At 42.9% G+C, this 23,707-nt stretch overlaps 1 protein-coding gene across 2 annotated transcripts; it reads right to left on the minus strand.

The window, feature by feature from the left end:
* Nucleotides 1–2: 2 nt before the first annotated feature.
* TPH1 (tryptophan hydroxylase 1) lies at nucleotides 3–23,707 on the minus strand. 2 transcript variants are annotated; one of them, XM_028732839.2, is made up of 11 exons: nucleotides 23,545–23,707; nucleotides 17,574–17,711; nucleotides 16,236–16,419; nucleotides 14,485–14,585; nucleotides 14,064–14,131; nucleotides 7,490–7,686; nucleotides 7,033–7,168; nucleotides 5,510–5,636; nucleotides 3,601–3,696; nucleotides 3,042–3,175; nucleotides 3–1,936 (listed from the first exon to the last, which is right to left on the minus strand). In XM_028732839.2, the coding sequence occupies exons 1-11, from the start codon at nucleotides 23,632–23,634 to the stop codon at nucleotides 1,762–1,764; spliced, it is 1,446 nt and encodes a 481-aa protein (XP_028588672.2). In that variant the 5' UTR covers nucleotides 23,635–23,707; the 3' UTR covers nucleotides 3–1,761. The 2 variants fall into 2 exon arrangements, with proteins under 2 accessions (XP_028588672.2, XP_028588662.2); XM_028732829.2 differs by having other exon boundaries at nucleotides 23,509–23,707.

Consider the following 23,707-nt stretch of genomic DNA (forward strand, 5'->3'; position numbering starts at 1 on the left):
TGTTGCTTGAAGTTCATTTTTTAATTTGAAAATAGAAAAAAAAATGGGGGAAAATATCATTTAGCTAAGCACTCTGGCTACTTAACAGTTCTAGCACCACAGTAAATTCACTGAAATTACTAACACAGATGACAAAGTTTACACATCCTAAAAATTGAATATAAATATTTAAGTACAGTATCCTGAAAATATTTCTACTTAGATTTTAAGTGAATTCTTGGCTCCATCAAGGTCAATTGCAAAACTGCAACCAGCTTCAAAGATTTTTTTTTAAATCCAAGTCTTGGAGTTTAAGGTGCAAATACTCATTTAATAGTACAATGTTTTCTCTTGCATTACAAACATAACACAGACCCAAAAATGTCTAATAAAAAAGCACAGACATGGCATAATCCAGTTTATTTCGAGAAATGCTACTCTTTGTAGAAGCCCAGAAAATCTAATCCGTTACTTCCAGTTGTTTCAACTGCAATGATTTTTTAAGTTTCAGATTCCTAAAAACCAATTCTAAGTTAAGATAAAAGTAAGGTTTATCTAAATATGAAGGCATATCCAGTTCAGAAGTAATTCCAATGAGCTTCTGTCTCCTGACATCTTGAGAACAAATTGGAACAATGAGCAGATTCTTCTGTAGCAAGTCATTGTCCCTCCCATCATTCTGCAACTACACCACCCTCTACCCCTTCACATAGTACAAAAACACGGGGCTTTTGAGGTGTAGGTTAGAGCGGACTATAGGATGCATAAGGCCTAAAATACTCTTCAAAGCTGGTTTCTCCTAATTTGTGCTCATTTTGCTATTCATTTTGCTATAAATTCATCACTGTGTAGTCTCTAGAGCAGGGGTAACTAGCCTGGTGCCCCCCAAATGTTGCTGGATTGCAGCTTCCCTCATCCTTGGCCATTGGCCATGCTGGATGGCGCTCATCGGAGCCAAATGCGAATATAATGGGATGAAACAGCACTGATACAGCTTCCTGCAGGAGATCTCTGTTCTCCAAGTAAAAGTGTATCCAGATGCAAGTATATTGGAAAACCTAATATGAGAAATGGCACGTGCAGAGCAACTCAAGAAATAAACCCCCCTGTATTCATTTAGATTGATTCCTACGCAAGTGTGCATCAAATTATAGTCTTCATCCTTCAACTGAAATAGCTATGGAATCCTTCTTGAAACATGATGGCTTGGATACCTGGTTGGAGGCAGGGATGGGGAAGCTGTGGGCCTCCAGGTGTTGATGGACTCTAGCCCCCATCAGCCCCAGCAGAATAGCCAAGGGTCAGGGATGATGGGAGCTGGAGTCATCCCTGGACTGGGTGGCAATAGGTCCTCATTAGATCTTGGTTTCTAGTTCTATCCATTCTTCAGTAGCAGCTAGAATTAGCCCTCATTGGACTACATGGAACCACTTGCCTATTTCATTGTAACTATTCCTATGTCCACAAGTAAGTTGCATCTGCAATCCTTCCAACTTGCTGAGTATGTGGGTGAGCCATAAAAGAGAAAGGGGGAAATAGTACGCAAATATTGGTATGAATGTTTCTGGAGGGCATAGTTCAAAAACAAAGTATTTCCCCGTGATTCAGCCTTTGGTTTTAGGAAAATGGCATCCTACTTTATTCATTCATTCATTCATTGAGTATACCACCCTTCACCCAAAGACCAAAGGGCGGTAAAGCACACAAAGAGTATTTCCATGTCTAAAATGGGACACAATCCATAGGTGCCAAGTGTGGAATGGTTGATGATCACTGGAGAGGTTAGATTCCCAGCTGCTTGCCCATCTTGGTCAGGGCATCACTGACAATGTCCAGTTCATGGCATAGCTCATTCACCACAATAGCAATGCTCCTTGTGTCTTTCAGGATCTGAATGCTTTGTGTATATGGGTTGTAATTCACTCCAAAGGGGCGCCTGATTGTCTTTGCAAACTCTCTGTTCAGATGGAAGAAAAGGGGAAGTAAATTTCCAATGAAAGTCCACTTACACCTTCTCAATGTAGCTGGCAACCAAGGACCATTCCTTGTATGTGTGTGCTACAATATGTCAAGTACCACTATAACTGGTTCATAAAAACCAAAAAGAGAACTGCATTAACTCATCAGAAATGATACTCCAAGGAAAAAGTGCTGTCAGATGTGATGCTGAGAATGGTCAGATCCAGGGACAACAGCTCAGGAAAGAGGAGGGAAACAAGCAAATGAACTGGGATAAGATAATGGAGCTGCCTGGTCTTAAACCTGCTTCACATAAGCCTCGATGTGACACAACAGCACCATATGATGTTTTTAAGTTTTTGACATACCTCATCTTATAATTCTTATAACAGCATGGAAATGTATTATTTTATTCCCATGTTGGGGACAGGGAGGCAGAGGGGGGTTTGAGAGAGAGTGGCTTGTTTAACATTTAGTATTGTATTTCAGTGTTTATGGTAACACAGGGAGATTATTTGTCCACAGCATAAAACAGGAGAGAGGAAAACAACCAGAAGGCACATATTTCTGTCCTCATACTTTCAGAAAGTCAATATCAATGCAACATCCACTAAAGTGGCAGAAGACATGAGAATGTACAGTTTTACTGCATTTACTACACTGAATGCAGGATCCCACCCCACCAACCAGCCGTGGACAAGAACATCTACCACCAAGACGACGTTGAAAAATACCCTTCACATTGTTCCCTCTTTAAACATATTACAATACAAAACCAGTAACCACTTAGAAAGGTTAATGCTTCTCCTCCCCTATACAATTTTGCCAACTCCATTAAGTTGTGACCTGCATTGCCCTTGTTGTTACTGCCTGGATCCCAGCTAGGGAAGACCACTTAGCAAGAGGTAAAACTTGATCAGGGTACTTTCAGATTCATGGCTGAGCCTTGGGTCTCTTAGCCACCACACAGAACTGTTTAGCCAAGCTCTCGACCGCAAAGGGGTAGTGCTGGAGAATAATAACTCAGGTGTGTGTGCCCTCCCCCACAAAGGTGGATAAATATAGACACCTTTCAATCTCCCAGGTGTTCTTAGCAAAATTACCTCATCTTTTCTTTTGCATCTTCAAAGCTTTCAGAAATAAAGTAAACTTCTTGGAACGTTGTAATCATGCATTCTTGCTTGCAGGTGACACTGGGGTCAAAGGGCTTGACTCTGGCATTTCCAGACAGGGCATGCTGGTGGTCAGACGGAACAAAATGACAAAGATTGGGTGTTGCATATATTTGGGACCTCAAAGGTGTCAAGTGTATGGATGTCATGAATTTATGTTCTCAGGAAAATGTTACAGAATTGCCAGATATATATGAAAGCAGTGTGTCCTTCAGAGACCTTGGTCCTAAGCTGTATAGTACTCTCTAGGGCCTAGATCCAAACCTATCACCTTACACTGTGTCTGGAAACTGACTGGAAACCTGTGAAGTGTGTTATGTTTGTTTCTTAAGACTGGCAAGTTATGTTCTGACCAGTCAGTTCAAGTCAATAATTTGACCATCTTGGCAGACAGGTTAATGTGAAAAGCATTCCCTGAATGTAGAAGGTTTTTGAACAATTTGCTCTGAAGACCCATTGACTGTAGTTGGAAGAGACTTTTAAGGCTTACCTTCAGTTCACTGATAGAAGAGAGTAAACCGGCTCCATAGGCTCTAAGCCGGCCTTCTTGCTTACATAAGCCAAACTCTACTGTGAAGAAGTAGCACTGAGGAAAAAGGAAGGCAACACAGTGAGCCTTTGACAGAGATGCAACTTGATAAAACTCAAGCAACAAGTGTTTTCATGCTCCCTTTCCTAGATGAAGAGTAGGCGTGAATGTTATTTCTCCTTTAATGTAGAATCCCTTATACCCCTGACTTGCACCATCATCCATTAATTGCAATTTAAAACAACCCAGAGTTCAGATTCAGAAAACCCCTAAACCCTCAGTTCATCCCTAAGAAATGATGGCACTCAGGAGCCAAGGCCCTTTGTATAGCTGGGAAATGGAATATAATTTCAACACTGTTCAGTATGAAGACAGGTTCTCTAATTTGGCCATGAGAAAAAAAGTGGTGAGTTAGAGGCCCTCCTCTGGGTATCTTCACTGAGTGAGGTGGCAACTACAGAAAGGGCCTCTTCCATGGTGGCACACACAAGATGGAATCACTGAGGTACCGTATTTTTCGCTCCATTGGACGCACCGGACCATAGGACGCACCAGACCATAGGAGGGGGAGAACAGGGGAAAAAAAATTTTCTTGTTCTTCCCCTCTAAAACAAGGTGCGTTCAAGGTACATTCACCAGAGCTTGTGGGGCTGGCGGTGGGGGGAAGCGCTGCTTTCCCCCACCGCCAGCCTCAAAGATCTCTGAAGCCTTTGGAGCGCAGCGCCCCGCTGCCCTGCAGAGGTTTGCGCGCAGCCGTCCCCAAGCTAGAGCAGTGAGACGGAGCCCTCCGTTTAGCTGTTCTGGCTTGGGAACAGCCTTGCTAGCTTCTGCAGGACAGCGGGGTGAAGACACCCCGCTGTCCTGCAGAGGTTTGTGCGCAGCCGTCCCCAAGCTAGAGCAGCGAGACGGAGCCCTCCGTCTCGCTGTTCTGGCTTGGGAACAGCCTTGCTAGCCTCTGCAGGACAGCGGGGTGCCTTCACCCCGCTGCCCTGCAGAGGTTTGCGCGCAGCCGTCCCCAAGCTAGAGCAGCGAGACGGAGCCCTCCGTCTCGCTGTTCTGGCTTGGGAACAGCCTTGCTAGCCTCTGCAGGACAGCGGGGTGCCTTCACCCCGCTGCCCTGCAGAGGTTTGCGCGCAGCCGTCCCCAAGCTAGAGCAGCGAGACGGAGCCCTCCGTCTCGCTGTTCTGGCTTGGGAACAGCCTTGCTAGCCTCTGCAGGACAGCGGGGTGAAGGCACCCCGCTGCCCTGGAGAGGTTTGCGCGCAGCCGTCCCCAAGCTAGAGCAGCGAGACGGAGCCCTCCGTCTCGCTGTTCTGGCTTGGGAACAGCCTTGCTAGCTTCTGCAGGACAGCGGGGTGAAGGCACCCGCTGCCCTGGAGAGGTTTGCGCGCAGCCGTCCCCAAGCTAGAGCAGCGAGACGGAGCCCTCCGTCTCGCTGTTCTGGCTTGGGAACAGCCTTGCTAGCCTCTGCAGGACAGCGGGGTAAAGGCACCCGCTGCCCTGGAGAGGTTTGCGCGCAGCCGTCCCCAAGCTAGAGCAGCGAGACGGAGCCCTCCGTCTCGCTTTTCTGGCTTGGGAACAGCCTTGCTAGCTTCTGCAGGACAGCGGGGTGAAGGCACCCCGCTGCCCTGGAGAGGTTTGCGCGCAGCCGTCCCCAAGCTAGAGCAGCGAGACGGAGCACTCCGCAGTGCTCCGTCTTCCTGTTCTGCCTTTGGGCTTAGCGGCGCAGCCTGCATTCGCTCTATAGGACGCACACACATTTCCCCTTAATTTTTGGAGGGGAAAATGTGCGTCCTATAGAACGAAAAATACGGTAGTATCCATGGAAATGAGGGACATGTTGCACAGAGCGGCCCGTATCCTTTACTTACAGTTGCCAGCTTCTGAACAGCTTCATCAGATGCCCCAAGGGAAGCCAAGCCAATTTCCTGAGAGAATTGGGCAAAACTAGGTTCAGCGAGAAGAGGTACATGGCCCAAAAGCTCATGGCAGGTATCACTGGAAAACAGGAAAAGCAAGCTAATGTTGATCCTGGTAGTTTGTCCCTTACAGTTGATGTGTAAAAGCAAGCTCATCTAATATAATTAGGTAATAACTGCCAAAAAAATATAACAATTGAGGAGGAAAACCTCCAAGTATCCCATAGCACAACAGAGACATCAGCACGCTTGGTGGGGCATAAGCGCACATGAGCTATATGCCAGGTACACAAAGTGGTTTAGAAACTTGGTAGGCATGTGTAATTACAAGAGCACGGAGAGTGGGGGATTTTACATGGGGCCAACACACATGCATACTCAGCCTGACAATCTCTTCTCCGCAGTGGAAATGATGACACATGGACATAGCCAATTTGGTGCAGTGGTTAAGAGTGTCAGACTAGGATCTGGGAGATCAGGGTTCAGTTCAGTTCATAACCCACTCAGTTATGAAACTCGACTGATCTTCGGCCAGTCACAATCTGCCAGGCCTTACCTACTACACAAGATTGTTGTGAGGACAAAATGGGAAAGGGGAAAACTTCATACCCCCAGCTTGAGCTCCTGAGAGGAAGGAGGTGGTTGCCAATGTAATCATTACTTATATACTGAAGTGGCATGGGTACTCTACATTAGAAGCCTGCATGCCCAGTTTGAACTACTACTTCTTGACAAAAAATGAGGAGAAAGATGACATGAAATGGGCCTTCCCAAGGAGTGCCTACATTATTGCAAATTGTGTAATGTATGTGAATTGGAGTTGTGGGGATGGCAATAGGTGCAGAAGGTAGGATTATTAGGCTGGTCAAGCTCATGGAGTAGCAAAAATGTGCATGATAATGAAGATGAGAGTGCTAAGATAGGCTTAGTAAGTCCAATTGGTTAATTGGTCTGTAGGCACTCAGTCTTATTTAATTCAATATGCTGCATGGTGATGAAATGGCTAAGATCCTAGGTTTTTAGATTAAGGATCTCAGAGAAAAGAAATGCTAAACTTATTTTGATTCTTCAGTTGTACTAAAATAAGTGGAAGTAATTCACATTGTGAGAGCTAGGCTTGTGTTAAATATGTTTGACAGCCCTCAGTTACAAGTTCTCTGCTCTCAACACCATTCCCTGCCCCCCACCTCCAACTTACGAGAGCTAACATAAACCAGATTTGATCCATATGTTTGAAAAGGAGAGCATTACTCTGTGTTGATTTGTAAAATGGTCATAAAGTCTAGCTTTAGGCTGCAATTCTATGCCCAGTTACTTAGGAGTGAGCCCCACTGAGCTCAGTGGGACTTACTTCTGAGTAGACAGGAGAAGGATTTCATTGATTGACACCAAGCTTTCAAAATGAGTACACTTTCCTGGAATAAGTATAAATGTACATGTTATTTGGAATAAGGATAAAAAAAATAGCTGCTTACGGTTCTGGTGTGTAAAGCGGGTCAGAACTATGTCGAACATACTGAGTGCAGTGGAACACTCTGAAGGCTAAACCTGCCAAGAAATCTCTGGGCGAGAGGTATCCGGCAACTGGGCGGATAGTAAATCCAGTGCGCTCTGCAAAAACCAAGATGGTGGCAAATTTAGAAGATAAACATCCAGCCAAGTCCCCTCAACAAACACCCATGTTGCAGCAGTTCAGACACATGGAGATCTCTAGCATCTTGTTCTTCATCAAAGCCATATTGCAGAGGGAGCCAAGAAAAATATATTTGACTGCAACTCCCATGACCCCGGACCACTGGTGGTGCAGGCTGGGGCTGATGGGAGTTGTAGTCCAACAACATTTGTAGGGCACCACGTTGGCTGTGTCTGTCCTATTAAAATGGTAGCATTGCCTCAGCAAAACATCTGGTCAGATAGACGCCTGCGCATTACCTTTTAGAAAACGTGACACATCTTCCAGCTGGGGTATGTTGTCTTCTCTGTACCCACAGTACTTGGCTAGCAAAGGCAGGTTCTTAAGATATTCTCTGCAAGCATGGGTTGGGTAGAGCTTATGCAGTTCTCGGAATACTGTGCCCCAAGTCCTGATCTCCTCCTCAGTGAATTCAACTTTTGGAATTGGGTCGCCACTATGATGAGAAGGCAGAATCAAGGGTTGACTTTCAGAAACGTTTGTCAGAGGGGACTTCCGGTCGGTGCCAGCGCTTAATGGCGGTCCTACCTCCGAGCTCCGGAGAAGGACTGCTCCGCGAGTTCGGGTCTTACCCGCTACGGCGAGTGGGGGACCCCTAAAATCTCAGGCGCGGAAGCCTGAGAGCAAGGAGACTCGGTGGGCACCTTTGCGCCCCCCGGTACTGTGAAAGAGCCTTTTTAAAGGCTCCGGAGCGGCATCGGGAGTGAGCGCGGTGCTGAGAGTCGCTACCCAGCCTGCGGAGTGAAGCCGCGTCGCCATTAGCGGAGAGCGCCGATTCCTTCCTGAAAAGAAAATCTGGACTGGATTCCCGTGAGTAAGAAGGGGAAAAAAATCAGGAACCTTTAAAATAGAAAATTTGGCTGAAAACGGGAGGGCAAAAAATAAGGAAGTCTGCCCCCCCCGGACTGCAGGAATTTAAAGCAACGAAAGACCTCGCTGCAGTTATTAGAAACTTAGTTGCGAACTGTCAAACCTGAGCTGTCAAAAGTATCTCTCCCCTCCAGATTGGCAGGAGAAGGGGGAAAAAAGACAGTCTTGTGAAGATACTTTTAATTTAAAGGGAAACAAAGTTTTTCACTGCTCTGATCCCCGGGACGACCTGCCAGGACTTAACACCGGGAAAACTGTTCTTTAAAATAACTTTGAAGTGGATATAGACTATACCTTAAATGGTGAAAAAATTTTAAGACATTTAAGATTTGAATGGGACTTTGTTACTGACATTGGACTAACCAAATTTAAATTGGAGAAAAAGTTTTACAACTTTAATGGCGGACTTGAGATTTTCTACATCCGGCTTTCTGTCTCTTTGTTGTTTCTAACTTGGAAACTTTTAACTGCTCCCTCTTGAGGGCTAAGAGGGAAAAATTGCAAAGTAACTGACTAATAGTGGGATTTTCCATTGCAAGTTTTTCCTGTGAGAACGGCCTTGGGATATGAGTGGCACGGCAGAGGAGATAAGAACCAGATCTAAAGCTAAACTAACACAAAAGAAAAGAGGTTCAATCTCTGGCAACACAGTGCCTGTACCGGACAGTGTGACAGCAGCATCAATGGAATCTATGACACAGGCACTGCTTAAAATAAATCAATCCCTTGAGGCCTTAACAAAGCAATCTACAGAAAATTCAAAGAAATTGACAGAACTCACAACAAGATTGGATCTGAATACCACATCAGTGGCAACAAATACAGAATCTATAAATAGACTGATTCAGGAATCTTCAGAAACAAGGAAAATTGCAGAGAGTGCAAAATCTGTTGCAGGTGAGACACAGGAAAGACTCGTGCCGATTGAGAAAAAGGTGAATGAGCATGAAGCGGCCCTCTCCTTACTGGAATTACAACGGAAAGAACGAAATCTGAAATTTAGACAGGTTCCAGAGAAAGAAGAGGACAATCTGGCGGAATTTCTCACAGAGGCAATTCTGGAAAATTGGCAAGGAGATCTGGAGGAAGATGAAGTGGGGATAACAACTGCTTTCAGACTTGGTAGAAAGCAAAGCAAGAAGTCAAGGGATTGTCTGATTACCTTTAGAACCAAAGAGGAAAGAGACAAGATACTGAACCTTCACTATCAAAAAGCTTTGGTGATTGGAAACATTCAAGTCCAAATCTTTAAGGACATCCCTAAATACATCTTGGAAGTGAGGACCTTTTATAGAGACCTTGCCAATTTGCTGAGGAAGAACTTCATACCCTTCAGGTGGGAATTCCCACAGGGGTTGTCCTTCAACTACAAAGGGAAGAAAGTAAGAATAAGAACAGTACAGGAGAAAGAGTACTTTTTGGAGAGAAACCTAGAGGACCTACAGAAAGGTACGGTGGATCCGGCAAGAGAAGGACAAGGAATAACATCAGAAGGAGGAGGGCTAACGGACATTGCAAATCTATCATTTGGACTACCACAACCGCCAACTGAAGAGGAAGAAAAACTTGGAGCAGTCGGAGGATCAAACATTTAACAAACAAAATGTCTCTGCAACTTCTAAGCTGGAATTGCAACTGTTTGAACCATCCCAGAAAAAAACGACAGGTTTTCCACATTTTGAAAAGGGAACAACTGGATCTGATATGTCTACAGGAAACTCATATAACTAGAGCACACAGGAAATTGTTGGTGAACAAAAGATTGGGACAAGAATTTATATCTTCCGATAAAGTAAAAAAGAGAGGAGTAGTGATTTATGCAAAGGAAAAATTGGACCCAAAATTAAAATTTAAGGATGAAGAAGGAAGATACCTGGCGATTGAAGTACAGATCCAGGGGGAAAAATATTTGATAATTGGAGTATATGCACCAAATGATGGGAAGGCAGAATTTTTCAAGAAGTTGCATGAGACCCTACTAGATTATCTCGACTGCAAAATAATAATGATGGGGGACATGAATGGAGTGGTTTCTACAAATATGGATAAGGCACAAAGACAGACAATATCTAAAGAAGGAAGATTACCAAAGACTTTCTTCGAGATGACGGAAAATATGGACTTGATTGACATCTGGAGAACAAAGAATCCTCTCGAGAGAGAGGGAACTTTTTTCTCAGAATCTAAAATGACATGGACGAGAATCGACCAAATCTGGGTATCTAGTGTGATGGCTACAAAGATTAAAAAAGTAGAAATCTGCCCAAAAACCTGCTCCGACCATAACGCTGTAAAGATGGAAATGAAAATGACAACAACTGGATCCTTTAGATGGAGAATGAATGACTCCCTATTTAGAGAGGAACAATTCTGTATAAAGGCCCTAAAGACATTGAAAGATTACTTTGAGATAAATTTGAGAACAAATGTGGAAAAAAGAACAATTTGGGACGCGAGTAAAGCCGTGATGAGAGGCTTCCTGATACAACAGAATTCAATCAAGAGGAAAAAGCAAAATGAAAGGAAAGAAAGAATTTTAGAAAAAATGAAGGAAGGAGAAAAGAAACTGAGGTCAAAACCAAAGTCTCAAGAAATTTTGAGAGAGATAAAATATTATCAGACGCAATATATGGAACTGACAAATCAAGAGATAGAATGGAAAATTAAACAAATGAGACAAAGGACTTTTGAGTCTGCAGACAAGTGTGGGAAGCTCCTTGCATGGCAATTGAAAAAGAGGCAAAAATTGAATACAGTTACTTGTTTGGAGATAGAGGGAAAGAATGTTCATAAGCCAAATGAGATAAGTAACTGTTTTCAAAGTTTTTTTAGGAAATTATACACACAAGGGCCAGTAAACGAACAAGAAATAGAAGAATTTCTTAAAAATTATGGACTACCGAAAATTCCAGAACAAGGCAAGTTGATTTTGAATGAGAAAATAACAGAACAGGAAATAGAGGAGGCCATTCAAAAGGCACAACTGGGAAAGTCTCCAGGACCAGATGGACTGACGGCTAGATATTATAAAGCTTTGAGAGAAGGTTTAGTGCAACCATTGAAAGAAGTTTGCAATGAAATATTGGAGGAGAAAAAGGCACCTGAAACGTGGAAAGAGGCCTTTATCTCACTTATACCAAAGACCGAGACTGAAAAGAACCAGGTTAAGAACTACCGCCCGATATCATTATTAAATGTGGATTACAAAATTTTTGCAGACATTTTAGCAAAAAGACTGAAGAAAGTATTGACAGGTGAGATTCATAAGGATCAATCTGGCTTTCTCCCGGGAAGACACATGTCTGACAATGTGAGGAACATAATAGACATTGTGGAACTGTTGGAAATGAACATTAACAGAAAAGCGGCTTTGATTTTTGTGGACGCGGAGAAAGCCTTTGACAATATTTGTTGGAGTTTTATGAAAAAGAATCTCCAAGGGATGGGGGTAGGCCAAGGTTTTGAAAATGGTATAGGTGCAATTTATTCTGAGCAGAAGGCAAAGCTAATTGTGAATAATGTGATAACGGAAGAGATAGCTATAGAGAAAGGAACACGACAGGGATGCCCTATTTCCCCCCTACTTTTTATACTGGTTCTGGAGGTTTTGTTAAATATGATTAGAAAGGACCAGTTGGTTAAAGGAATTCAGGTCGGAGTGAGAGAGTATAAATTAAGGGCATTTGCAGATGACCTAGTTTTGACTTTGCAACAGCCAATCACTAGTACAAAAAGAGTTTTAGAACTGATTGAGATATTTGGTCAAGTTGCAGGATTTAAGCTGAACAAACAAAAAACTAAAGTCTTGGAAAAAAACCTAACAAATGAAGAAAAAGAGACATTCCAGAATGAAACAGGTTTGGAGATAGCAAAAAAAGTGAAGTACCTGGGGGTGAATTTGACATCGAAAAATGTGAATCTTTTTAAAGACAATTATGATAAATGTTGGACAGAAGTTAAGAAAGATTTAGACATATGGTCAAGGCTGAAACTTTCCTTGTTAGGCAGAATTGCTGTTATTAAAATGAATGTATTGCCTAGAATATTATTTCTGTTTCAGACATTACAAATAATAGACAAGATGGACTGTTTCAAGAGGTGGCAGAAAGACATATCGAAATTTGTCTGGCAGGGCAAAAAGCCAAGAATAAAATTTAAGACATTAACAGATGCGAAAGATAGAGGGGGTTTTGCCCTGCCGGACTTAAGACTTTACTATGAATCAGCAGCGTTTTGCTGGTTGAAAGATTGGCTGCTCCTCGAGAATACAGACATTTTGGATCTTGAAGGATTTGACAACAGATTCGGTTGGCATGCATATATATGGTATGACAAGGTAAAATTGCATAAAGGTTTTAAGAACCATATGGTGAGGAAAGCTCTGTATAATGTTTGGATTAAATATAAAGACCTGTTTGAAAGTAGAACCCCCAGGTGGTTGTCACCAATGGAAGCAAAAGAGGTGAAAAAATTGAATATGGGTTCTAATTGGCCTAAATATTGTGAAATTATAGAACAAGATGGTGAAAATGTAAAATTGCAGAGTTTTGAGAAACTGAAGTTTAAGGTGAGAGATTGGTTGCATTATCGACAGATAAATGAAGTATTTAAACAGGACAGAAAGAAAGGCTTCCAAGTGGAGAAGTCAAAATTAGAAACAGAACTGTTAGAACCCAATACTAAAAATTTGTCAAGAATGTACAACTTGCTGTTGAAATGGAATACTCAAGATGAAATGGTGAAATCTAATATGATTAAATGGGCACAGGATATTGGGCATGACATTGAACTTGCTGACTGGGAGCAGTTATGGACCACTGGTGTTAAATTTACGGCATGCAATGCCTTAAAAGAAAACATTATGAAAATGATCTACATGACTCCTGCTAAGTTAGCAAAGATCTATCATTTGCCCAACAACAAGTGTTGGAAGTGTAGTGAAACGGAGGGAACCTTCTATCACCTTTGGTGGACCTGCCCGAAGATTAAGGCTTTCTGGGAAATGATCTATAATGAAATAAAAAAAGTTCTGAAGAGAACGTTTGTTAAAAAACCAGAGGCCTTTCTCTTGGGTATGGTGGGCCAAATGGTGCCAAAGAAGGATAGGACATTTTTTATGTATGCCACTACAGCAGCAAGAATTCTTCTAGCAAAGTATTGGAAGACGCAAGATTTACCCACGTTGGAAGAATGGCAGACGAAGGTGATCGACTATATGGGACTGGCAGAGATGACTGGCAGAATTCGAGACCGGGGGAAAGAGGCGGTGGATGAAGATTGGAACAAATTTAAAGTTTATCTTAAAAACTGTTGTAATTTGGAAAATTAGGGGCTCAGAGTTATAAGAGATAAAGAACTACAGTTGTATTAATAACTAACTGAAGTTAAATACATGAAACATATTTAAGTTATGTTCAGAGGGTTGCTGAAAAATCTTGAAACAAGAATGCAGAAAAGGGGTGGTATGGGGAAGTCGTGTTTTTGTTTGTTTATGTTTATGTTTTTGTTTTGTCTTTTCTTTATTCATGGAAAACTAATAAAAATTTATTACAAAAAAAAAAAAAAACAGAAACGTTTGTCAGAAATGAAACATTTGTTTTCAAATAACACTTTGGAGTCCTAGTGTTACCTTCAGCTCTGTGCATCATTGCTTGGGAATTTGGATTGGCCAATGATAACAACATAAACTGGTTTTGCCTGGTCTTGTAGGGTCACTGCAATGATTTTGGAGGAAGGCTTTATTTTGCTGTGCTGAACTCTAGCTTGGATTGGCAAAGGAGCTAAGCAAAACTGGCTGACTGGCATACTCCGTGACCCATAATATATTCTCAACCTCCACATTTGTCAGATTACCAATACACAAGTCTCCAAGGCTTTGTCCCTGGCCCTGAAAAGTTCCTGCCCCATCTTTAGCAAGAGCATTTAACAAAGATTGACACATACTGTTTGTAGTTCATAGCCAGGTCTGCAAAATACTTCCGTCTCTTGCGATAAACATTGTCTTTGAAACCCTAAAAGTAAAATAAAAAAATTAAGCCCAAGTCAGTCTTTGTGATTAACATGTTTCTACTCCTAACCACCACCACCACCACCCCCCGAATTTGAGGGAATTTTTTCTTCATTCTGCATGCTTCTTGACTATTGCTGTTTTCAGATGGGATTGAATCACATACTGTCAAATTCAGGTTGTACAATTATAGCTCAGTATTATCATGTTTGACATGTTAGTATGTTTAATGTGCATCAAACTCTGATATTGGAATACAAGTCTAAGGTATCAGATATCCAGATATTCAAAGTAAGTGTTTTGAGGAGCTCTTTAAAGGCAACAGAAATATTGTGAGAGAAATATGAATCTACTCACTGGATGGTCTGCATCCAGATCAGAACCATACATTAGAACACGATTTGCACATTTATCCAAATCCGAGATCTTCTTAGGGAACCAGGGGATATTTTCCATATCTATGGAATGAATAAAACCCATATAGCTATTAATAAAATTCTACGGAATGAATAAAACCCACATAGCTATTAATAAAATTAAGCTTGCTACGAAAAGGAAACTGTTCTTATGGCCAGCTTTGACAGCTAGAAAATAAAATCTAGTTTCTGAGGAATTAATGTCAAGAGGAGAAGAGAACATCTTCCTATCTGACCTTCACACAACATTGGGCACTTCCTCCTGTGGTAGATATGGCAAAAGGAACAACGATACTAAAAACAGGGGAAGAAAATAAGTTTAGCTCTTAGTGCTTGCATCAGGGATTCAGCTTAGCTGTTGCTCTCACACCTTCAACCCTCTACTGCCAAATAAGGCAAAAAGGGGGAGGCTCAGGTGTTGCTTACAGGAAAAGGCTTTGAATCTCAAGAGTGTGGAAACTGTGCCCCTCCAGGTGCTGTTGGACTCCAATTCCCATCAGTCCCAGCCGGCATGGCCAATCCTCAGGGAGTTGTAGTTCAAAAACGAAAAGGTTTTAAAGGAGAACAAACCAAAGTCACAAGTTCCGAATGTAAACCCAAATAACCAGAAACCCCACATATTGGGGGAGACCCAGGAAAAAGAGGCAGATTTCCTTGGTTTGCTCACTACATAATTTTGCAGGCCCTGTATCGAGAAATGGATATTGTTCTACTGCATTATGGCCATTCGTACTGCTACAAGTGCTGGAGTCAAAAACAAAGTGAAATAGTATTAAGAATTGCTTAGGTCACAGAACGGACCTACAGCTCCTGTGGCCCAGCTCCCTCTTCCTAAGGCAGGGTCCTCTGTTCCTGAAAACCCCATTCATCAAATCATATCTGACTTCTATGGAACATCTTGAATCCCCATTAGTATGATGGCTCAAGCAAGTAAGGGAATGCACAGGCTACAGGATGCAGGCAGAAAACATTTGAAACCAATAGAAAATTTGTGATAGGGTAAACTTCATTTCTAAATATAGAGCAGGATTAGCTAATGCGCAAGGACTTCCACTTGTGCTTTCTGTCTCTCTTCCCCTTGCGCCTTCAACATTGGCTCAGGAGGGAATTTCGGGAGAACCCCCATAACATAACAGCATGTTGAGGGGGATTATTCCCTCTGGAAAGCCAAAATAATTGCCCTGATGGAATGATTGCCTTAGTGTGCCATCGGATTCCTCCTATGGTGATCAAATGGACCCTAGTTGTGAATCAAGCTCCATGCACTTAGGTTGAAACTCCTAACCACATGGGAAGCCCAATCTTATGCCGAATTAGACGTATCTGTGACAAATTGGGCATGTCTAATTTTTCATGGGATCAAAGCCTTATGAGATGGATTCAGTGGAATTTATATTTAAAATTATGCTGCTCTCTTCCTAAGCACAGGTTCACTTTGCCCAGCATTCCCATATCCAACCAATGTATGTATCTTTCTTTTTAAACATCTCATAGTAAAAGGAAATCTGTTTTAAACTATTGTAAATCATTCTTTGAAAGTGTGTTAGATGAAAAGACAAGAAAAAGAAGAAGCCTCTCTAAAGAAACAAACAAGACATTGTTTTTAAAATCTAGCACCACAAACCCTGGCACGTGATCACACCTTTCAAAGGGCGTGCACTTCTAATAAATCATTCTTATTTTCTTCCTTACCATCTTCCTGTACGAGGAAATTGTCTGTCTGGTTCACAGATACCACATTGGCATGGGATTTCAAGAGGTGGAAGATCTCCTCAAGCTGTTCCCTGTTACTGTCACAATCTACAAAGATCTCAAACTCTGAATTTCGTCTCCTGGATTTTCGAGATTCTATGTGCACCAGGTTCACATGTTTTTCCTGATGGATAAGAAAGACGTTTTGGTTTTTTTAATAGCACCCGAGGACCAAAATCTCTGCTAGTTGCCCCTTCCTCTGATATAGTTCATCAAACATACTAATTAACACAAAATAACCTACACTTTGAATACACTCCCTGCCATAGTGAATAACCTTATGATAATACTTCTCATTTTCAGCATGATAATTCACGTATAAAGGCAAAGAGTAAAGTAAGAGAATGTATGCATTAGCCCAGGCATCCCCAACCTGCGACCCTCCAGATGTTTTCACCTACATCTCCCATGATCCCTAGATAACAGGACCAGTGGTCAGGGATGATGGAAATTGTAGTCCAAAACATCTGGAGGGCCGAAGGTTGGGGATGCCTGCATTAGCCTCAAGCTTGTGCAGGGCACCAATCATATCTCCTTCCCTTTTGTGTAGGAGTAGGAGTAGGAGAACTGAAGCACCCACTTCTGGCTTAAATCCACAGTTGCCCATGTGCACTTCAGGAGGGCACAGAACAAGGCAAGTGGGGGATGCAGACTACAGAGAGACCTGGAGGGCTACATTTGCCCCTGGTCTCACCCCTCCTCTAGAAAGTGCATAGGCACAGTTTCCTTACTTTCCCCCAGAGAAGTGGTTGATTGACTTCAACATTAAATTCAGTCATATACTGACAAGCAGTGCACTATGTAGTAAGAAGATGCCACAAAAGTGACCGTTCTAATGCCTTCTTTACACATCATGTGTAATAGTGAGTTATAGGGACACCTGGAATAACAGTGAAAGCATCTCTCCCAGGGAGGAGGGAATCTACAACTTGCCCCCTTGGCACATTACCCTGCAAATGTGGAATCAGCACTTCCACATAATGTGCAAATCTGTCCGGAGTAAGTTACAAATTTTCAGAGGTGTCTGAAACGCAAAACAAACAAATAAATTCTTCTCCAATACCCTTGAGGTTCAGTCCTTCAGATCAGATTCTGGGATTTCATCTCAACCTCCATTTGGAGCGCACAGTTGTATGGTCGTACTATTTTAGGTTTAGCATTTGTTTGTTTATAAAATCTAAAATCTTAATACAGCAGCAAAACTCATCATGCCGTTACAGAGGTTGTTGCTCTCTTTACTCTGTACCAGCTGTACAGAACAGGGACTGGACTGCTTACCTGAAAGAGCTTTAGGGCTTTCACAAGCCCTCCAACTTCATTTTTTAAAGAAAAAATGACGGCAGCTCTCCCCCTTTCAGATGCATTGTCTTCATTCTCTTTGTTGTCATCATTCATCGTGTAGTTGGACTTGTGGATCTAAAAATTATGCAGATGGCAAGCAGAGTTAAGAGTTAAGTCAAAGTTTCAAAACAAACCTATTTTTTTAGGTTCAAAGTTGTCTCCCTTAGGCTGCAGAATGGGGTGCCATGAAAGGGCAGTAAATTCTTTATTTAATGTACTGATATTCTATTTTAACTGCCAGGGAGGAGAAAAGGCGCTTGTGTGATTTTTCTGCCTCAGGTGCTAAAAAATTGCATGGCTGGCCTTGGCTAGTCCTTTAACATGGTGGGATGAGAGGACACCATTTGCTGTTGCACCCCAGGAATCAAAATGAGATGGGCTGGCCTTCTTAGCAGGTGATAAAAGCTTATATCCATGCTGAGAAGAGCTTCATCTGTTGAGTTCTACAGAGCAAGCTACTTTCAAAGGCAGGCTGTGCTGTTTTTTCCCTGCCCAGTCATTCGGCAACCCTAGCTATCGCTTTGTTTCAACTATACTAACAAGTCTGCATAGCAGCCTCCGGCCGCCAGTGGCGTAGCGTGGGTTGTCAGCACCCGGGGCAAGGCAAGTAATTTGTGCCCCCTAACCCGTGGATTTGCGCCCCCTAACCCGTGGATTTGCACCCCCTAACCCTAACCCTCAGATGTTGCGCCCGGTGCGGCCGGGCCCCCCTGCACCCCCCACGCTACACCACTGCCGGCCGCTGTGGTTTCAATGCTGTAGTGAAGAGCTGGAAGCACAGGAAGTGGCCGATAAAATAGAAAATACCCTTCTCCCAAGCTAGCCGACAGACATCCTCCCACCCCTGCCGGGAGTGGAAAGCCAGCCCTACATACAGACTGTGCAGGCCACAAACACTCATAGAGGCAAGTAGAAGACCACCATCTCCTAAATCACTTCGCCCCTGTATGCCCTGAAGGAAAGACTTGTGTTTCATGAGCACATCTAATAGTTGAAATAAACACAAGGTTTATGTACCTTGAACCAATGATGGGGGACCTGCAGCCCTCCAGGTGTTGCTGGACTCCAACTCCCATCAGTCCCAGCCAGTTTGGCCAATAATCAGTGGTGATGGGGGTTGTAGTCCCATGACATCTGGAGAACCACAAGTTCCGCACCTCAAAGCAATTCCATACCTGGGAAGGGATTATATGAAGAGAGAGAGAAGAGGTGGCAAGCTGAATATCTTAACCTGCATTAAATACCCAGTATACCTGTGTCTCCTCCCCCATCGTTCAGCCCGGACACCAAGGTCCAGCGCCGAGGGCCTTCTGGCAGTTCCCTCACTGCGAGAAGTGAAGTTACAGGGAACCAGGCAGAGGGCCTTCTCGGTAGTGGCGCCCGCCCTGTGGAACGCCCTCCCATCAGATGTCAAGGAAATAAACAACTATCTGACTTTTAGAAGATATCAGAAGGCAGCCCTGTTTAGGGAAGTTTTTAATGTTTGATGTTTTATCATGATTTTAATAGTCTGTTGGGAGCTGCTCAGGGTGGCTGGGGAAGCCCAGCCAGATGGGCAGGGTATTATTATTATTATTATTATTATTATTATTATTATTATTAGAAATATCACTATGGACTAGTTCCCACAGTGCACTTCCTTCTCACATTAGCACACCTGACCTTCCAAGTTACATTACAATGCTATGTGTATTCCATCACCTCCATTGAGAAATGTCACGTCTAAGTTCTTGCCTAGAAATGGACATCTTTAAATACTGATCTTAAAAATAACAATAAAACGAAAGAAGATTTCTTAATCATTGTTTCAGAAATGAGCTTGGAAACATCTGAAGGCCCCAAAGCCAGAGAAGCAGTCCACAGTGGACCTCCAGTATTCAGTAGGCAAAATTTAAATGCCATATTCAGCTCTGCATCTTTGTCATCCTTCCTCCCAATCACCAATCTTAAAGCATTTCTTCTGTCCACACTTATCCTCCCTCCCTCCCGTCATTGTAATCTCTTTCTATGACAAGCTAACTTTTAGCAGCATTGGAAATTAAACTAAGAAATAAAAGCTATCCAAGTTTGCTTGAGGCATGCAGTTGGTTCAACATGCAGAAATCGGATTCTCTTTGCACAGAAATGCTTTGAATGTGGAGTTGCTGAAAGGCATCTATGAGGTGGGATGAACCACTGTGCTAAACTTCCCACAGACATCCTGTGGGCTACTGTGAGAACAGGATGCAGGACTAAATTAGTCTGATCCAAACAGGGATCTTCTTATGCACCCTACTAAAGCGGTACTGAGTGACAATGACGTTTTCTAAGAATCTACTGCAAGCCACATCCACTTTTGGTGGCACAACTTTACACCAAGCCTAATACTCTTGAAAAAGAACTAAACAGGTCCCTTTGTTCCTGCTGCACCTACACCACTAATTCATTAGATTTCCAAACTGCCCTTCCACAGATAAGATGTCACAAGGAAGAGTCTCATGGCAGCTTTATTGTGGTAGAAATCCATAAAAGCTTATGCTCCAAGCAAAAATTAGATCTAAGCTTCACATGGATGAAAACATTCTTAAGTCTCCTATTAAACTTTTTTCAGGTGGCAGAGAATCTGCTTATAGGTGTTCTCTTCCTGAACAAGAGCTGAATGTGACTCTTTTTCAGGACATCTGATGCTCCTTGATATATATATATTTAATATAGATATATAAATTTATTTATTTGATTTTTCAGATTAAAATTTTACAGTCCCAAATCCAACATGCAAAATAGAAACGGGATTCCAGAGAATCTCCTGAACCTCCCTCCTCCCCTTTGTGGGTCCCAATGTTAATCATTTCCTCCTGCATCTTTTATAATAATCCAAATCTTTTACTTCTCCATTGTGCCCAAAATTCACCATTAAACGATGTGTGATTCCGATCCTACTAATGATTTTAACTTTTTACAATGGCTTTTACGACCTTTTTGTCTGACGCTGCTCGATAAATGCTTAGCTAGCTCTGGGTAGATCCAGAAAAGTGTGGCTTTATGCTCAGGAAGGAAGGAAATATTCAATATGGATTAGTTTTTATAAATTTTGAAACAACCCTGCTTGTATCATGTTTCGTACAACCTACTTGGGTCTAAAATCAGTAGCAAACCTCCACTTAGGGTTAAATTTATTGTTTATTTATTTGTTGCATTTAAATCCCACCTTTTTCTCTAAAGAGAAAACATTGTTTCCACCCTCCTCATTTAATCCCCACAACAAAACTGTGAGGTAGGTTAGGCTAAGAGGCAGTTACTAGCCCAAGGTCACCCTGTGAGCTTCATGACCAAGTGGAGTTTGAACCCTGCTCTTGGGTTTGCCTTTCTTGACAGCCAGCCAGCATAGGGTTGACTGGTTCCAACAAAGCTATCTACAGAAAACTCTCATTGCAAGAACAGGCTTAGTTTGCTTCTGTAGACTTGCCTCTTCCCTAATCTGCTCCAGATCTCAAGAAGAAGATCTTCAAACTGCTGACATCAATGGCAGGTTCAGCAGAGGTAAATCTCCTCTTACCTTCTAAGCTAGTTTTCCCGGCGCTGTCTCTTGCAAGACCCCCAGGGCACTGCAGCAGCCTCAGTTTGCCAAGTACTCATCGACCACTAGCTGTTGGTGGCTATAAATATGGCTCTTATAGCTTGCAAAGCTCTATATTACAGTACATGGGTGGTTTTTAAACGCCTGCTTTGAATGACTGGAGTGATGGGGTACAACTATACTAAATTCAGTGGCAGCAACTGGAGGCCTGTGGGCCAAATCTGGTTCCTATAAATCAGCTGTCTGGCACCAGCAAATGTAGGGTAGGGAAAGTGGCATTTGTAGTAAAATAACTTGCTGGCAGGCACCTCTAGAGGGGCTGAGGGGCTGTTCTTCCACCATTCACTCCTGTCTCCAACTAGCCCTCTGGGGAAGCTAGTTGCTGACCAATATAATATATATTTATTTGACCTGGTATCTCGAATACCTTAGATGGGGTAGCAGGATTGGGTACAACGGTGACGATATAGCAAAGCTGGCTAGATAGCAAAACATAGCCAAGGGGAATTATCAGGAAAGTGAGATCATCCTTATGAAGACAGACTTAAACCATTGGGAAGGTTAACTCAGATGACTTAGATGATGGGCTTATATTATAATATGATTAGCGAAGTCGGGAGATTAGAAAGGGAGAGGTTATTCACACCTGCATGCAAAACAAACAAACTTTCAAGTCATCATTGGTAGGCAGTGGATTAAAGATGCTAAGCCAAATGAAGGACTCCGTCACAAAACACACGGCTCATGTACAGAACATCTTGTCACTAGAAGCCACAATGGCCACCAGCGTCAATCACTTTTTAAAAGTTTCCTTGTTAATGCTGAGGACTGGTCTATCAGTGGCTGCAAGCGATGTGAGTCCCCCAAAAGTGCAGCCTACAGAAATAGCATCTTCATCGTCATAGGCTGAAGGGTAACATCAGGTGATGAGCATAGCACACATGCCTTGCTCATGCATCTCCCTATTTTTTGTAGACAGGATGCAGAAGTTCAAAGGCACTTGTATGTCATTTAGCACTTACTAAAGACAGGAGCTAGCCAAAAGAGGTCTAGGATAGGGAAATGAGCATTGGCAAAGAGGAAGAAAAATAAGATGCAAGTAAGACATTGGATGGAATCTGAGTGCAACATCACGCTCAGTCTGCAGGTCCCTTTGTAACACTCTCTGATGAAAGGGTGTCCATCTGCACTACCCTGCAAATATTCAGGGTATTTCTCATACTGAGATATTCCTCAGTATGTCATGACCTCTTGTACACCAGATGGGCAAGGGGACAAGGTGGACACCCCAAAGTACACACAGGCAGGGAATCTCTTATTCCCTGGAAGTCCACATGTCTGCAAGGATCAGTCTACACAGCTGACTTTCCACAGGGCTATTCAGAGTAAGAATGGGTGCCCACCTTTTCTCAGTTACATAGCTACAGTGCCTTCCTGAGATACTGGTGCCCTTAATTAGATTAATGCCCCAAATTTATCCAGATTATATTATCAATTGTGGTAGGACAATTGGGCAGTGAGTTTTCAAATTGCAGAGCTGAAACGGAAACTTGCCCAGCGTAATCCTCATCTAGTCATTTGAAGGACTGTGTGCTTTCTAGCCATTTGATAGTTGCCAGTCCCAGCGAGAGAGGAGCACTTGCTCTTCATTCTCCACAAGGTCTCCCTGTATGCAGCTAGCTTAGATCTGATAGCTGACCTGTCTGAGGGTGTTTAAACAAGTGATGCTGTAAAATGCACCTTCCAGTGTGGAATTGCATCGCTTATTACTGGGACAGCCAGTGAGGGAGAGCAGGACGAACAGAACCACACAGCTGGCCAAATTTGCTGCAGAATATGCACTGAGCAATAACATATACCTAGCATTTTGCATAAGTTGGAGCGAATTTGAATATATTATGCAACATTGTGAAGAAGGTTTCCTGTGGACCCACCAGGGGATTCTTCCACTTCTAAAAAGGAGGTGTCATTTCTTGTGGAGGTCTTAATTCCCAAAGTACTTGATGTACTTTTACTATCTTTATAATACAAAGCCACACACGAACGATGTTCTCCCAGCAGCTCAAAAACTTTTTGCCGTACAATATCCTAAAATATCATCGTTCATATACTTTGAAATGCAGCTGTGATCTGACTACTAGACGATTCTTTTTCAAACAGACACAAACTCATCAAAAGCAAAAAAACAAATGTCACCGTGGCTCTTTCTGCGTGACCATATAGCAGACCAACCACGGGAGATCTCCTGGATCAGGAAGGAATCTAAGAGAAGTGGAATGAAAGTCAAGAAGCGCCTCTCCTGCTGCGCACACCTACCTCGTTGAGGATGGCCAAAGAGGAGAGGTTGCCTACCACGTTGTTGAGCTGATTCTCGCCGAAGCTGGTGTTCATGGAGTCGAAGGATCGCCCCCTCCTGGGAACCTCCATTCTGCTGGTGTACATGCTGTGACGCCGCTGGCAGAGCTGGCTGCAGTCGGTGGCTCTGTGGCTGCTCTGGTCTGCGCGCCTCCTGGGG

The sequence above is a fragment of the Podarcis muralis genome, chromosome 1 (genome assembly GCF_964188315.1).
Source record: "Podarcis muralis chromosome 1, rPodMur119.hap1.1, whole genome shotgun sequence".
In the NCBI taxonomy this organism is placed as follows: domain Eukaryota; kingdom Metazoa; phylum Chordata; class Lepidosauria; order Squamata; family Lacertidae; genus Podarcis; species Podarcis muralis.

What these genes read in the sequence shown, in the direction of transcription:
- TPH1 (XM_028732829.2), bottom strand. Translation starts at nt 23,634, where the DNA reads ATGTACACCAGCAGAATGGAGGTTCCCAGGAGGGGGCGATCCTTCGAC. An exon ending in AAGCCCTAAAGCTCTTTCAG is followed by an intron (nt 16,420 to 17,573) that starts GTAAGCAGTCCA and finishes CTTATCCATCAG; the next exon opens with GAAAAACATGTGAACCTGGT. An exon ending in CTGGCTATGAACTACAAACA is followed by an intron (nt 7,687 to 14,063) that starts GTATGTGTCAAT and finishes TTCTCATCATAG; the next exon opens with TGGCGACCCAATTCCAAAAG.